The 13,128-nt window shown below is 44.1% G+C and overlaps 1 protein-coding gene across 1 annotated transcript in view; it reads right to left on the minus strand.

Moving 5' to 3' along the window:
• Nucleotides 1-13,128, minus strand: part of polr1a (RNA polymerase I subunit A) — a 170,458-nt gene that overhangs the window by 137,130 nt on the left and 20,200 nt on the right. Inside the window, exons 7-10 of the mRNA XM_041192484.1 lie at nucleotides 12,999-13,085; nucleotides 4,944-5,052; nucleotides 4,518-4,692; nucleotides 733-903 (exon numbers count right to left, since the gene is read on the minus strand). Of these exons, the coding sequence (XP_041048418.1) occupies nucleotides 733-903; nucleotides 4,518-4,692; nucleotides 4,944-5,052; nucleotides 12,999-13,085 (542 nt within the window). The remainder of the gene's footprint in view (nucleotides 1-732; nucleotides 904-4,517; nucleotides 4,693-4,943; nucleotides 5,053-12,998; nucleotides 13,086-13,128) is intronic.

A 13,128-nucleotide genomic window follows, 5' to 3' on the forward strand; every position in this document is an offset into this window, starting at 1 on the left:
GGGGGATAACTGCAGCGCCCCATTGGTTGCTTCCCCAGCAAAGATCAGCTGACACAAACAGCTGGAGCCATCCTTGTTTATTTGACTTAAACGCAATGGCGTCCAGCTTATTATTCAAGACGAGATTCCTACGAACACCTAGGCCAGAATTTTACAGTCCCGTTGTGCCAGGGACGAGGCTGTAAAATGCAGCGTGCCATTCTAGACTTTGGTGGGAACGTAAAATCCCGCTACCGTAAAATTCTGTCCCTAATTCTAAAAAAAAGACAGGGAGCACGTAATGCAGATTCACTTTTCAAGGTACATCAAAGCTTTGTGTGTCGGATTACTCAGCATCTTAACAAAAATATTTCACATGAAACAGCACAAAGGGTTGTTAATTTTTGTCCAGGTACCTTTCTTTATTTAAAATACCGGCCATTACTATCTTAACTTTCGCCTGAAAGTGTCAACCAATTTATCTGCGCCAAATGGCTTGATAATAATCTTTATATTTCTTTGTGCTTTAATGGTAAATTTTAAAAGCTGCAACAGTGGCGTGTCCAGCTTTTGATAGCTACAGTCACCAACATTAACAGACTACTGCAGCCTGAAGCAACACATCTGTTGGGGGAAGCTTTTGTAATTAAGTATTTTTTAAAAATCTAACGTCACATTTTGTACAAGCAATGCAATTAAAGGAGCAAGGTAGAGCAAGATAGAATGCAACTATCGCTTCAAATTATAGCATACCTGACGGATGCCTGGAAACTTGTCCGTAATCAGTTTGTCCATATCGCTGTCAAAAACAATATTGACGTGGCTTTGAAGGTGTATCCAGGCATTGTACAGTTTGTCAGTCAGCGTCTGCCCAGGAATGCCAGCTAAGAAGGCAAGGTCCACCCTGGCTGGCGTGTCTTCTGCCTGAAAGTTCAGCAAACAATGTTTATAGTGAAGGCTGTACTTCTCTGGCGGAAGGTCATCAACCTGAAACGTTAGCTCCCTCCACAGATGCTGCCAGATCTGCTGAGTGTTTCCATCTGTTTTAATTTCAGATTTCCAGCATCTGCAGTTTATTTTTTGCTATCACACCATAGTTTCTCTGCTGTGCACACATGCTTCTTTGTCTGTCAGCCTCTCGCTCACCTCATCCAAATGGCCATTCTTTGCGAGAGCCTTGATAGTGATGTTCAGACTGTGAGCAGTAAAACAGCAGACCCCAACTGTGACCCCACTTGACGGACAAGCGCACACACTGCCATCAGACATCAGTGAATGCAGATCAGGGTCGAGAACACTGACCATTTTCTGTTTCCTTGAGAAGCATTGAAGCCAACTGCAGCTAACTCCTGTCTCCTCCAGCTGAGATCAGCTAGCTGCACCTACGCGCGACAGACAGCTGGGGCAACCTTTCATCACAACTGTCGGAAAGGATGCAAATGTATTAGGGGAGGTTTTCATCACTCTTTTGTGGATTTATTACCCAGAACAAACAGAAAATGTTCCCTCCTGGGGGGTATGTGTGTGGCGTGATGTGTGGCATGCGGCGTGATGTGTAGTGTGTAGAATATGGTATGTGCGTTTGTGTGTGTGTATGTGTGTGTCTCTCTCTCTCTCTCTGTGTGTGTGTCTGCATGAGAGAGTGGGACAGGCCAAATTAGGCAAAAAGATATCTCAAGTAACAGGAGCTAAAGCATTTTAAAGATGTTGATAAAGATGAGTAGTAGGTGTGATATACTTGGATTTCCAAAAAACATTCAATAAGGTGCCAGGGTAAGGGCCCATGAGGCTGGATTTTACAGCCTCTGCCAGCAAGCACGTGACCTCACATCCCTTCTCTGACATTTCTCCCATTTTACAGTGGGCAGGGAAGACATCAGGCAGCCCCACCCGCCCTTGGGCCGATTGAGGCCTTACTAATGGCCAATTAAGTGTCTTATTCCACCACCACTGCTATTTTACCCACAGGAGGGGGAGACCCATACCAGGTGGCTAGCCTGCCAGCTTTTACAGTGCGGGGTGGTGTTGGGCAAGGGAGAGGCTGAACCTCCTTTGAGGGCTCTCTGTGCCCATCGGAAGCACCCAACCGTCGAAGGTCATAATCCCCCACCCCCCCACCCTTAATCCCCTGTGGCCTCTCAAGCCCAGCACCATCCCCTCCCACAACCCCCCAACCACCGTTGCTGAAGTCTGTCAGCCAGGCCTTGCCGATTCTTAGTTGGAGCCTGGCTCCATAACCTCATTTTATTCAGGTCCCAGCAGCGGTCACTGCTGAACTTGGTGCAGTTCAGACTACAGAGCTACTGGCCAATCGGATTGGCCTGCACCCCTCCAAGGCATGATTTCCTCCCCAGATGGTGGGCAGAATTCTTGACCTTACGCAATTAACGCTGCTTCCAGTGTAAAATGGCCGTGGGGCAGCTGGTTTTTTGGTGGGCGGATTCCCTACCAGCTTTTTAGTCTGGTGGGGCGGGGGAGGGGAAAATGGGTGACCGGGAATATGGCACTCTGTAAAATCCAGCACATAGAGTTCACAGTATCCCTACAATGCAGAAGGAGGCCATTCAGCGAGTCTGCACTGGCTCCCTGAAAGAGCATTCTACCTAGTCCCACTCCCCTGTTTTATCCCTGTAACCTTGCACTTTATTTCTTTTCAGATGATAATCCAATTCCCTTTCGAATATCTCAATCGAACCTGCCTCCACCACCCTCTCAGGAAGTTTTTTCCAAACTCCAACCATCCTCTGGGTGAAAATATTTTTCCTCACATCACAATTACTCCTGTTGCCAATTATTTTGAATCTGTGCCCTCTAGTTCTTGATGTTCTCTTGAGTGGGAACAGTTTCCTCACTATTTACCCTGTCCATAACCCTCAGGATCTTGAATACCTCCATCAAGTCTCCTCTCACCCTTCTTTTCTCCAAAGAAAAGAGTCCCAACCTCTCCAATCTATCTTCATAGCTACAGCTCTTCATCCCAGGAATCATTCTTGTGAATCTCCTCTGTACTCCCTCCAATACCTTCACATCCTTCCTCAAGTATGGCACCCAGGACTGGACACAGTACTCCAGATGAGGCCTAACTAGTGTCTTATACAAGTTCAATATGACCTCCTTACTCTTGTACTCAATGCTCCTATTAATAAAGCCTAAGATACTATATGCTTTATTAACTGCTGGAGGTAATATATTAGTATGTATTGAAGATTAATTAAAGAACAGGGATTGAGAGTAGGGACAAACAGGCATTTTAAAGTTCGTGACCTATAACTAGTGGAATGCTGCCTTAGTTATTTACAATCTATATTAATCACTTAGAAAACGATACTGAGATTAATGTCTGCTGACAATACAAAGCTAGGTTGGAATATAAGCTGTGAGGACACAAAAAGGCTGCAAAGAGATGTAGACAGATTAAGTGAGTGGGAACAAATTGGCAGATGCAGTAAAATATGGGCAAGTGTGAGATTCACTTTGGTAATAGGAATAGAAAAGCAGAATTTTTTTTTAGGTGTGAACCTTTTCAATGCTGATTTTCAGGAGACTGAAATGCAGGTACAGCAAGCACTTAGGAAGGCAAACGGGGTTGGCCTTTATTGCAAGGGGATTGGAGTACAAAAATCAAGAAGTCTTGCTGCAGTTGTACAGGGCTTTGGTGAGACCACTTCTGAAATACGGTGTGCAGTTTTGGTTCCATATTTAAAGGGTATACTTGCATTGGAAGTGGTACAGCAAAGGTTGGTCCCTGGGATGAGAGGGTTACCCTATGAGGAGAGATTGAGTAAATTGGGTCTATTGTCTCTGGAGTTTAGAAGAAATACGGCTGATCTCATTGAAGCATACAAAGGTCCTGAAAGAGACTTGACAGGGTAGACACTGAGGAGGTTGTTCTCACCTGACAGAGGGGAATCTAGGGCATGGAGGCACAGACTCAGGATCAAGGGATGATCATTCAGGACTGAGATGAGGAGAATGGTTCTGAACCTTTGGAACTCTACGCCAATGGGTTGTGGATGGACCATTGTTAAGCATCTTCAAGACTGAGATAGACACATTTTTGATCCCTTAGGGAATCAACAGATATGGAGAGAGGGTGGGAAAGTACCCACGATCATAGTGAATGGCAGAACAGGCTTGTGGAGTCACGTGGCCAACTCCTGTTCCAATTCTTATTTTATGTGTAGAAACACAATATATTTGTAATGAGGTTACCATTTGAACTCAGCATCAGACTTGATACTGCTGACAGCCTTGAAAGAAAAGAAGATGTCAAACATCCAACAATACTAATGTCAATAATAGCTAGCTCCAGCTATCAAAAAGTTAGGATCTCGTGTGGATTTGACACATTGGGCCACAAGTCCTGTTATACACAAGTCACGGTACTGTTCCACCAGTGCACAGTGCAAAGTCGTACAGCTGTAGTTAAAATGGACTTAATAACCAATCCCTAATTTTCAAAGCAGCCCGCTTGATTGCCAATTAATACCACTCCTCCATTTATTTAGACAAACTTAAAAAAAAGTCTGTATTCTTACAACTGGCGTCTTTAATATCTCCTCAGTCTGAATGGACTGCACTGTCTTGATCTGCTCCTGTGCCATTAAAGCCAGGAGCTTGTGCATCACTTGAACATCTTTCATCACTGCTTGTAGATTAACCGTTTGACCATTGGTGAACATCTGGTCTCCAAGCCGATTAATTGGACGAAACCTACCAATTGTAAAAAAGAAGGAATAATGCTACATAGGAACTTAAAAGGATGCTGAAAATCTTTTGTGGCATTTTATACTGAGACCAAAAGAAAGGTTCCTCTTCGTCACTAAAACTAACTTCAAAAGTTACAAACAGCTCTGTGGGCATGCAGCTATTTTTTTATATATGAAAACAGTTAAATTAAGTTACCACTTTAAGATATTATAACCAAATTGGCAGGTCAAATTGTCCCTTTGAAGCAATCTTACCTGGAAGGAGGTACGACAATAACATCGAGGAAAAACATGTCCAGGTTCCAGCTGGTCTTTGTATTTTGGTGTATTCTCAAGCTAGGAAATAGATATTTCAGGAAGAAACCTAATAGAAGTAATGGATTGGTTTTAATGAAGGATATATGAATATTTTGCATATACCATTGTTTCACTGGGCTTTCTTGGTATGAGCATCAGAAACTGTCAAAGGATTTTCAATAAAATTGCTTTCGAATTTCTAAAGTCACACTTCAATTTCAGTCTTATGTCTATTAACAGTCCACCTGCCTTGTTTGCACAACATTACAGATTAGTGCTAAAAACAAAAAAACTGCAGATGCTGGAAATCCAAAACAAAAACAGAATTACCTGGAAAAACTCAGCAGGTCTGGCAGCATCGGCGGAGAAGAAAAGAGTTGACGTTTCGAGTCCTCATGACCCTCCGACAGAACTTGAGTTCGAGTCCAAGAAAGAGTTGAAATATAAGCTGGTTTAAGGTGTGTGGGGGAGGCGGAGAGAGAGAGAGAGAGAAAAGTGGAGGGGGTTGGTGTGGTTGTAGGGACAAACAAGCAGTGATAGAAGCAGATCATCAAAATATGTCACCAACAACAGAACAAAAGAACACATAGGTGTTAAAGTTGGTGATATTATCTAAACGAATGTGCTAATTAAGAATAGATGGTAGGGCACTCAAGGTATAGCTCTAGTGGGGGTGGGGAGAGCATAAAAGATTTAAAAATATTTAAAAATAATAGAAATAGGTGGGAAAAGAAATATCTATGTAATTTATTGGAAAAAACAAAAGGAAGGGGGAAACAGAAAGGGGGTGGGGATGGAGGAGGGAGCTCAAGACCTAAAGTTGTTGAATTCAATATTCAGTCCGGGAGGCTGTAAAGTGCCTAGTCAGAAGATGAGGTGTTGTTCCTCCAGTTTGCGTTGGGCTTCACTGGAACAATGCAGCAAGCCAAGGACAGACATGTGGGCAAGAGAGCAGGGTGGAGTGTTAAAATGGCAAGCGACAGGGAGGTTTGGGTCATTCTTGCGGACAGACTGCAGGTGTTCTGCAAAGCGGTCGCCCAGTTTACGTTTGGTCTCTCCAATGTAGAGGAGACCACATTGGGAGCAACGAATACTGTAGAATACGTTGGGGGAAGTGAAAGTGAAATGCTGCTTCACTTGAAAGGAGTGTTTGGGTCCTTGGACGGTGAGGAGAGAGGAAGTGAAGGGGCAGGTGTTGCATCTTTTGTGTGGGCATGGGGTGGTGCCATAGGAGGGGGTTGAGGAGTAGGGGGTGATGGAGGAGTGGACCAGGGTGTCCCGGAGAGAGCGATCCCTACGGAATGCCGATAGGGGGGGTGAAGGGAAGATGTGTTTGGTGGTGGCATCATGCTGGAGTTGGCGGAAATGGCGGAGGATGATCCTTTGAATGCGGAGGCTGGTGGGGTGATAAGTGAGGACAAGGGGGACCCTATCATGTTTCTGGGAGGGAGGAGAAGGTGTGAGGGTGGATGCACGGGAGATGGGCCAGACACGGTTGAGGGCCCTGTCAATGACCGTGGGTGGAAAACCTCGGTTAAGGAAGAAGGAGGACATGTCAGAGGAACTGTTTTTGAAGGTAGCATCATCGGAACAGATGCGACGGAGGCGAAGGAATTGACAGAATGGGATGGAGTCCTTACAGGAAGCGGGGTGTGAGGAGCTGTAGTCGAGGTAGCTGTGGGAGTCGGTGGGTTTGTAATGGATATTGGTGGACAGTCTATCACCACAGATTGAGACAGAGAGGTCAAGGAAGGGAAGGGAAGTGTCAGAGATGGACCACGTGAAAATGATGGAGGGGTGGAGATTGGAAGCAAAATTAATAAATTTTTCCAAGTCCCAACGAGAGCATGAAGCAGCATCGAAGTAATCATCGATGTACCGGAGAAAGAGTTGTGGAAGGGGGGAGGAGTAGGACTGGAACAAGGAATGTTCCACATACCCCATAAAGAGACAGGCATAGCTGGGGCCCATGCGGGTATCCATAGCCACACCTTTTATTTGGAGGAAGTGAGACGAGTTTAAGGAGAAATTGTTCAGTGTGAGAACAAGTTCAGCCAGACGGAGGAGAGTAGTGGTGGATGGGGATTGTTCGGGCCTCTGTTCGTGGAAGAAGCTAAGGGCCCTCAGACCATCCTGGTGGGGGATGGAGGTGTAGAGGGATTGGACGTCCATGGTGAAGAGGAAGCGGTTGGGGCCAGGGAACTGGAAATTGTTGATGTGACGTAAGGTGTCAGAGGAATCACGGATGTAGGTGGGAAGGGACTGGACAAGGGGAGAAAGAAGGGAGTCAAGATAACGAGAAATGAGTTCTGTGGGGCAGGAGCAAGCTGAGACGATCGGTCTACAGGGGCAGTTCTGTTTGTGGATTTTGGGTAGGAGATAGAAGCGGGCCGTCCGAGGTTGGGCGACTATCAGGTTGGAAGCTGTGGGAGGAAGATCCCCAGAGGAGATGAGGTCAGTGACAGTCCTGGAAACAATGGCTTGATGTTCAGTGGTGGGGTCATGGTCCAGGGAGAGGTAGGAGGAAGTGTCTGCGAGTTGACGCTCAGCCTCTGCGAGGTAGAGGTCAGTGCGCCAGACAACAGCACCACCCTTGTCAGCGGGTTTGATGACAATATCAGGGTTGGACCTGAGAGAATGGAGTGCAATAAATTCAGAGAGAGACAGGTTAGAATGGGTGAGAGGAGCAGAGAAATTGAGACGACTAATGTCGCGCCGACAGTTCTCAATGAAAAGATCAAGAGAAGGTAAGAATCCAGAGGGAGGGGTCCAGGTGGAGAGAGAATATTGGAGGTGGGTGAAAGGATGCGTTGAATAGGGAGAGGACTCCTGCCCAAAGAAGTGAGCCCGGAGACGAAGACGGCGGAAGAAGAGTTCAGCATCACGCCGAGCCCGAAATTCATTGAGGTGAGGGCGTAAGGGTCTGAAACTAAGTCCTTTGCTGAGCACTGAACGTTCAGCATCGGAGAGGGGAAGGTCAGGGGGTATAATGAATACACGGCTGGGGCTGGGATTGGAAGATGGGGTGGGGACGGAGGGACGGGCAGGGGTGGAGGGTCCTCGATGGGTGTTGGTGTCGATGAGTTGTTGGAGCTTGCGTTCCTTAGCACTTGAGAGAAAGAGAAAAAGTTTCTTGTTGAGGCGTCGGATGAGACGAAGAATAAAATGAAACTGGGGGCACGCGCAGCTTTGAAAAAGGGTACGGCGGTGCTGCTGGAGGGAGAGGTCGAGTGTGTTCATATGGCGGCGCATGGCACTGAGTGTGGATTTCAGAATGTGACGGGAACAGCAGTCCGAGAAATGTTTCATGTCCCGGAGATACCTGTAATCCTGGGTGGGTTCAAAACATGAGGGGTGGAATTTCAGTTGAAATCCACGTGGGGTAAGTCGGAGACGGAGACAGTCACTGAGAAAGGAGATATGGCTGTGAAAGCGGGTTTTAGTAAACACCTTGCCAAACACCAGGAGGGAAATGGAAAATCTTTTATGCTCTCCCCACCCCCACTAGAGCTATACCTTGAGTGCCCTACCATCCATTCTTAATTAGCACATTCGTTTAGATAATATCATCAACTTTAACACCTATGTGTTCTTTTGTTCTGTTGTTGGTGACATCTTTTGATGATCTGCTTCTATCACTGCTTGTTTGTCCCTACAACCACACCAACCCCCTCCACTTCTCTCTCTCTCTCTCTCTCTCTCTCCGCCTCCCCCACACACCTTAAACCAGCTTATATTTCAACTCTTTCTTGGACTCGAACTCAAGTTCTGTCGGAGGGTCATGAGGACTCGAAACGTCAACTATTTTCTTCTCCGCCGATGTTGCCAGACCTGCTGAGTTTTTCCAGTTAATTCTGTTTTTATTACAGATTAGTGCATTAGCTTTAAAAGGTGCAAGTTTGAATCCAGTTCAAACTGATGATGTGAATGTCTCCTTTCTACACTTGCTCCAAGAGCCCTGCATGAGCTGAATCTGAACATACCAATCCAGTTCTTGGTGCACATGCGTACTGCAAACACTAATTTGGGGGAGATAGTGGTAACATCATTGGACTAACAACTTAGAGGCCCAGGCTCTGGGGACACAGGTTCAAATCCCACCAAGGCAGCTGGTGGCATTTAAATTCAGTTAATTTTTTTTTAAATCTGGAATTGAAAAGCTAGTCACAGAATTGTTACAACACGTGAGGCCATTTGGCCCATCGTGTCCACACCGGTTCTCGTGAATGAGCAATTCGCCTAGTGCCATTCCCCCGCCTTCTCCCTGTAACCCTGCAAATTCTTCCATTTCAGGTAAGTCTAATTCCCTTTTGAACGCTTCAATTGACCTGCCTCCACCACAGTCTCATGCAGAGCATTCCGAACTCTAACCAACCGCTGCATAAAAAAGTTTCTCCTCATATCAATGATGCTTCTTTTACCAATTACTTTAATTCTGTGCCCTCTCATTCTTGATCCTCTCACAAAAGGGTACAGTGTCCCCCATCTACTCTGTGCAGGCCCCTCATGATTTTGAATACCTCCTTCAAATCTCCTCTCAAAGTTCTTTTCTCTGAGGAAAACAGTTCTAACTTCTCCAATCTATCTTCGTAACTGAAGTCCCTCATCCCTGGAACCATCCTCGTGAATCTTTTCTATAACCTCCCTAACGCTTTCACATCTTTCCTAAAGTGTGATGCGCAGAAATGGATGCAATAATTTAACTGAGGCTGAACTAGTGAGTTATACAAATTCACCATAACCTCCTCGCTCTCATACTCTATGCTTCTATCAATAAAGCTCAGGATATTATATGCTTTATTAACCAGTCTCTCAACCTGTCCTAAAACTTCAATGATTTATGAATTCATAACTCATTATGTATACACCCTCTGCTCCACCATGCCCTTTCAAGTTGTCCCCTTTCTTTAATATTGTTTTTCCATGTTCTTCCTACCAAGATGAATCACTTCACACTTTTCTGCATTGAACTTCATCTGCCATCTGTACGACAATTCCACCAACCAGTTTATGTCCATTTGAAGTCATACACAATCTTCCTCACATTTCATAACACTATCATCCGCAAAGTCTTAAATTGTGCCAGCACACCAAAGTCTAGGTCACACTCCCAGTAACAGTGACCATGAACCTGTCATCGATTGTTGTAAAAACCCATATGGTTCACTAATGCTCTTTAGAGAAGAAAATCTGCCATCCTTCTTCAGAGCTCTGAGCTTCTTCAGTTCTGAAGAAGAATCATACAGACTCAAAACGTTAACTCTGTCTTTCTCTCCACAGGTACAGGTGCTGAGTTTTTCCAGCGTTTTCTGTTTTTGTTTCAGATGTCCAGCATCAGCAGTATTTTGCTTTAATCTGCCATCCTTACCTGGTTTGGACTACATATGACTCCAGATCCACAGCAATGTGGTTAACTCTTAACTGCCCTCTGAAATGGTGTGGCAAGTCACTCAGTTCAAGGGCGATTAGGGATGGGCAACAAACACAGGCTCTGCCAGTGACACCCACATCCCATGAAAGAATTTTTTAAAAATTAGGAATTTCAGACCACGAGGATTGTTGGTTGGGAAGTAGGTGAATTTCAACGGCATAGGAAGACAGATTGTAAGGACAGTCCAGAGGAAGCTACACACTTAACCCACCTTGAACCATCCCTGGCTTTGGTGCTCTTTGCACTACAAAGAGTGCAAAGTGTTCAACTCCTCAAACATGGATATTACCGGCCTTGAAGCGCACAAAATAAAATTTACCACTGGAGGACTAATCAGAAACATTTCATTTTAATCAGTGCCACTCAGTGCAAGGCAAACATTTGTTTTGCTGAAAACCATGTACATAAATGTGCAATCTGACTGCAAAGAAATTACACAATTTTTGGTTTTGGCTCTCTACGTGCAATGTCTCTCTCCTGACTTCTTCTAGTCTTCCTTAGCTCTTCCCCAGGACTAATAAACTCTGGAGGTTAGAAGAATGAGGGCCTCTCATTGAAAGGTATAAAATTCTTAGAAGACTTAGGGGCACAGACTTGATGCAGTAGCCGTCAATTGGCTGCTTCCCCTGGCTGGAGAGTTAAGAACTAGGAGCTATAGTCTCAGAGTTAAGAGGTTGGCCATTTAAAACTGAGATGAGAAGGAATTTCTTCATTCAGAGGCAATGTTCCCACTAGGCTGTAAGCATGCACAACAGCCTGGAAGGTACCAGGCAAACCTTGACCCATGTTCAACATAATTTAAAAGGACAACGCATTGAAAAAACAGACACACACAATGAAATTTTAAAGGGAGCATTGCTCAGAAGATCGCAAATCTTTGGAATTCTCTACCTGATACGAAAGTATAATAATTTTCATAATATTATTCTGGTTTATTGTAAGGTAGGTTTACGGGTATGTGGGTAGATGGTTCTGTCTGTGTGATTTAATTACACGTGGAGTCAAGCAGACTGCAAGCTTGAAATTATCAAAAGAAGCTAGGTGTAGAAATGTACTTGAAATGCTAATGAGTAAACATGGATGCTGCTTTAGCATGTAAAGTGTGAAGGGAATAGGCAATTTTAGGTAATGGATTTCAAAGGGATGTTAGCCTGTACAACTAGCCAGATAAGCAAGACTAAGGAGTGTGTTTATTTTTCCCCAAAGGTTACTGACAATATTGGCAAATTTTTATATTATTGAAAAGGTACAGTTCCAAAGATATATGGAACAATGGAATTTACATATTAAATAGAGGGAAACAAAAATAAAGGAGAATGAAAGGCAATGGTGAGGGCCATGTAAGATCTAATAGGAGTGTGAGAAACAGCCTTGAAGAAGCTTCCAGCCATTTGTGCATAAGTCTGTTGTATCCAGTAACTAAAGCTGGAGAAAGCCATTTGGAATTCCACTGTCAAGTGGGTACTGTGTTAACTTGCTTTTTTTTTAAATCTAAAATCTATTTAGAATTGTTACCTTAAAGACGATGTGTAATTAGGAGTCGGGTTAATTAGGAATTTTAGGATTTGTTATAGTGTTAAGTAATTGTAGTCTTATGTATGTGCTTGAAATTTTTTATTTTGTTAATAAATATTTTAATTTAATTTTTTAAGTCACTGGACTCATTACTTCTGAATTCAGTGCACTTTTCTTTTCATAATAAATACAAATTGCAAAATCGTTGTGATAGTGTGGCCAAGTTTCTCTTGTGGATTTGATCCTCCTGGCGCACATCATCTGCCATGTCGTAACGTACCCCAGAGAGTTGTGAACGCTCAGTGATTGAGCATGTCCAAGATTGAGATCAGCAGACAGTTGGCCACTAAGGGAATCAAGAGGTATGATGATAGGTTTGGAAAATGGAGTTGGTGCAAAAGGTCAGCCATGAGTGGCTGAGCAGGGTCCTATCGTCTACTCCTACTCCTATGCTTAAGTGCACTCTTTGCCACCTCCTCATTAGTTTTGCGCACTGCCTTGTTCATCTCTCCAGGTGAGGTAGGGTCAGAAGTTCTGCTACACCCTGCTTCAAATCAGCCAATAGAGTAATACTGAGCCAGGTCAATGTTACCACACTTAAGATACAGACTGAAAAAGCCCTCAGCTGAAGACCAGCACCACTAATGCTCTAATTAAATAATCAAAGCTATAACTGTACATGGGTTAAATGAAAATGCGATATGCTTGATTAACAATGCACCAACCACGTGGTGCTCACTAGTCATGGAAGACTTCAAGTGGACAATGCATGACCTCAAGCTTTAAATGGATATAAGGCCAAGGTATATGTAAAATGAGGAGTTCTGCTATGGATTCTTCTCCTCAGCACTGAATAACTATTATTTCTATTCATAAAGGGAAGGCTGTAAACACTAAACATCTGAAAATGCATTGCAGGCATGTCAGCATTCATAAAGAGAAATTCATCTTTACTCTTCAATCAGAATTGTCCACCTCCAGCATCTTCGCGAAGGATTCTTTATACAAAATGCAATTCTCTCTACCTCCCTCCCTGACTCTCATTAGTTCCCCCTAAATGCACTCACCATCATTTTTCCATAATTCCAGCATGTGGTCCTTGGCAGTAGAGGGAGTCAGAAATCCTCGTTTACCAAATAGAGAATCATCTAGGCCTTGTCAAAAGATACAAAAAGAATAATAAATGTTTGCCCACAA

This window comes from Carcharodon carcharias, chromosome 1 (assembly GCF_017639515.1).
Source record: "Carcharodon carcharias isolate sCarCar2 chromosome 1, sCarCar2.pri, whole genome shotgun sequence".
Taxonomy (NCBI): domain Eukaryota; kingdom Metazoa; phylum Chordata; class Chondrichthyes; order Lamniformes; family Lamnidae; genus Carcharodon; species Carcharodon carcharias.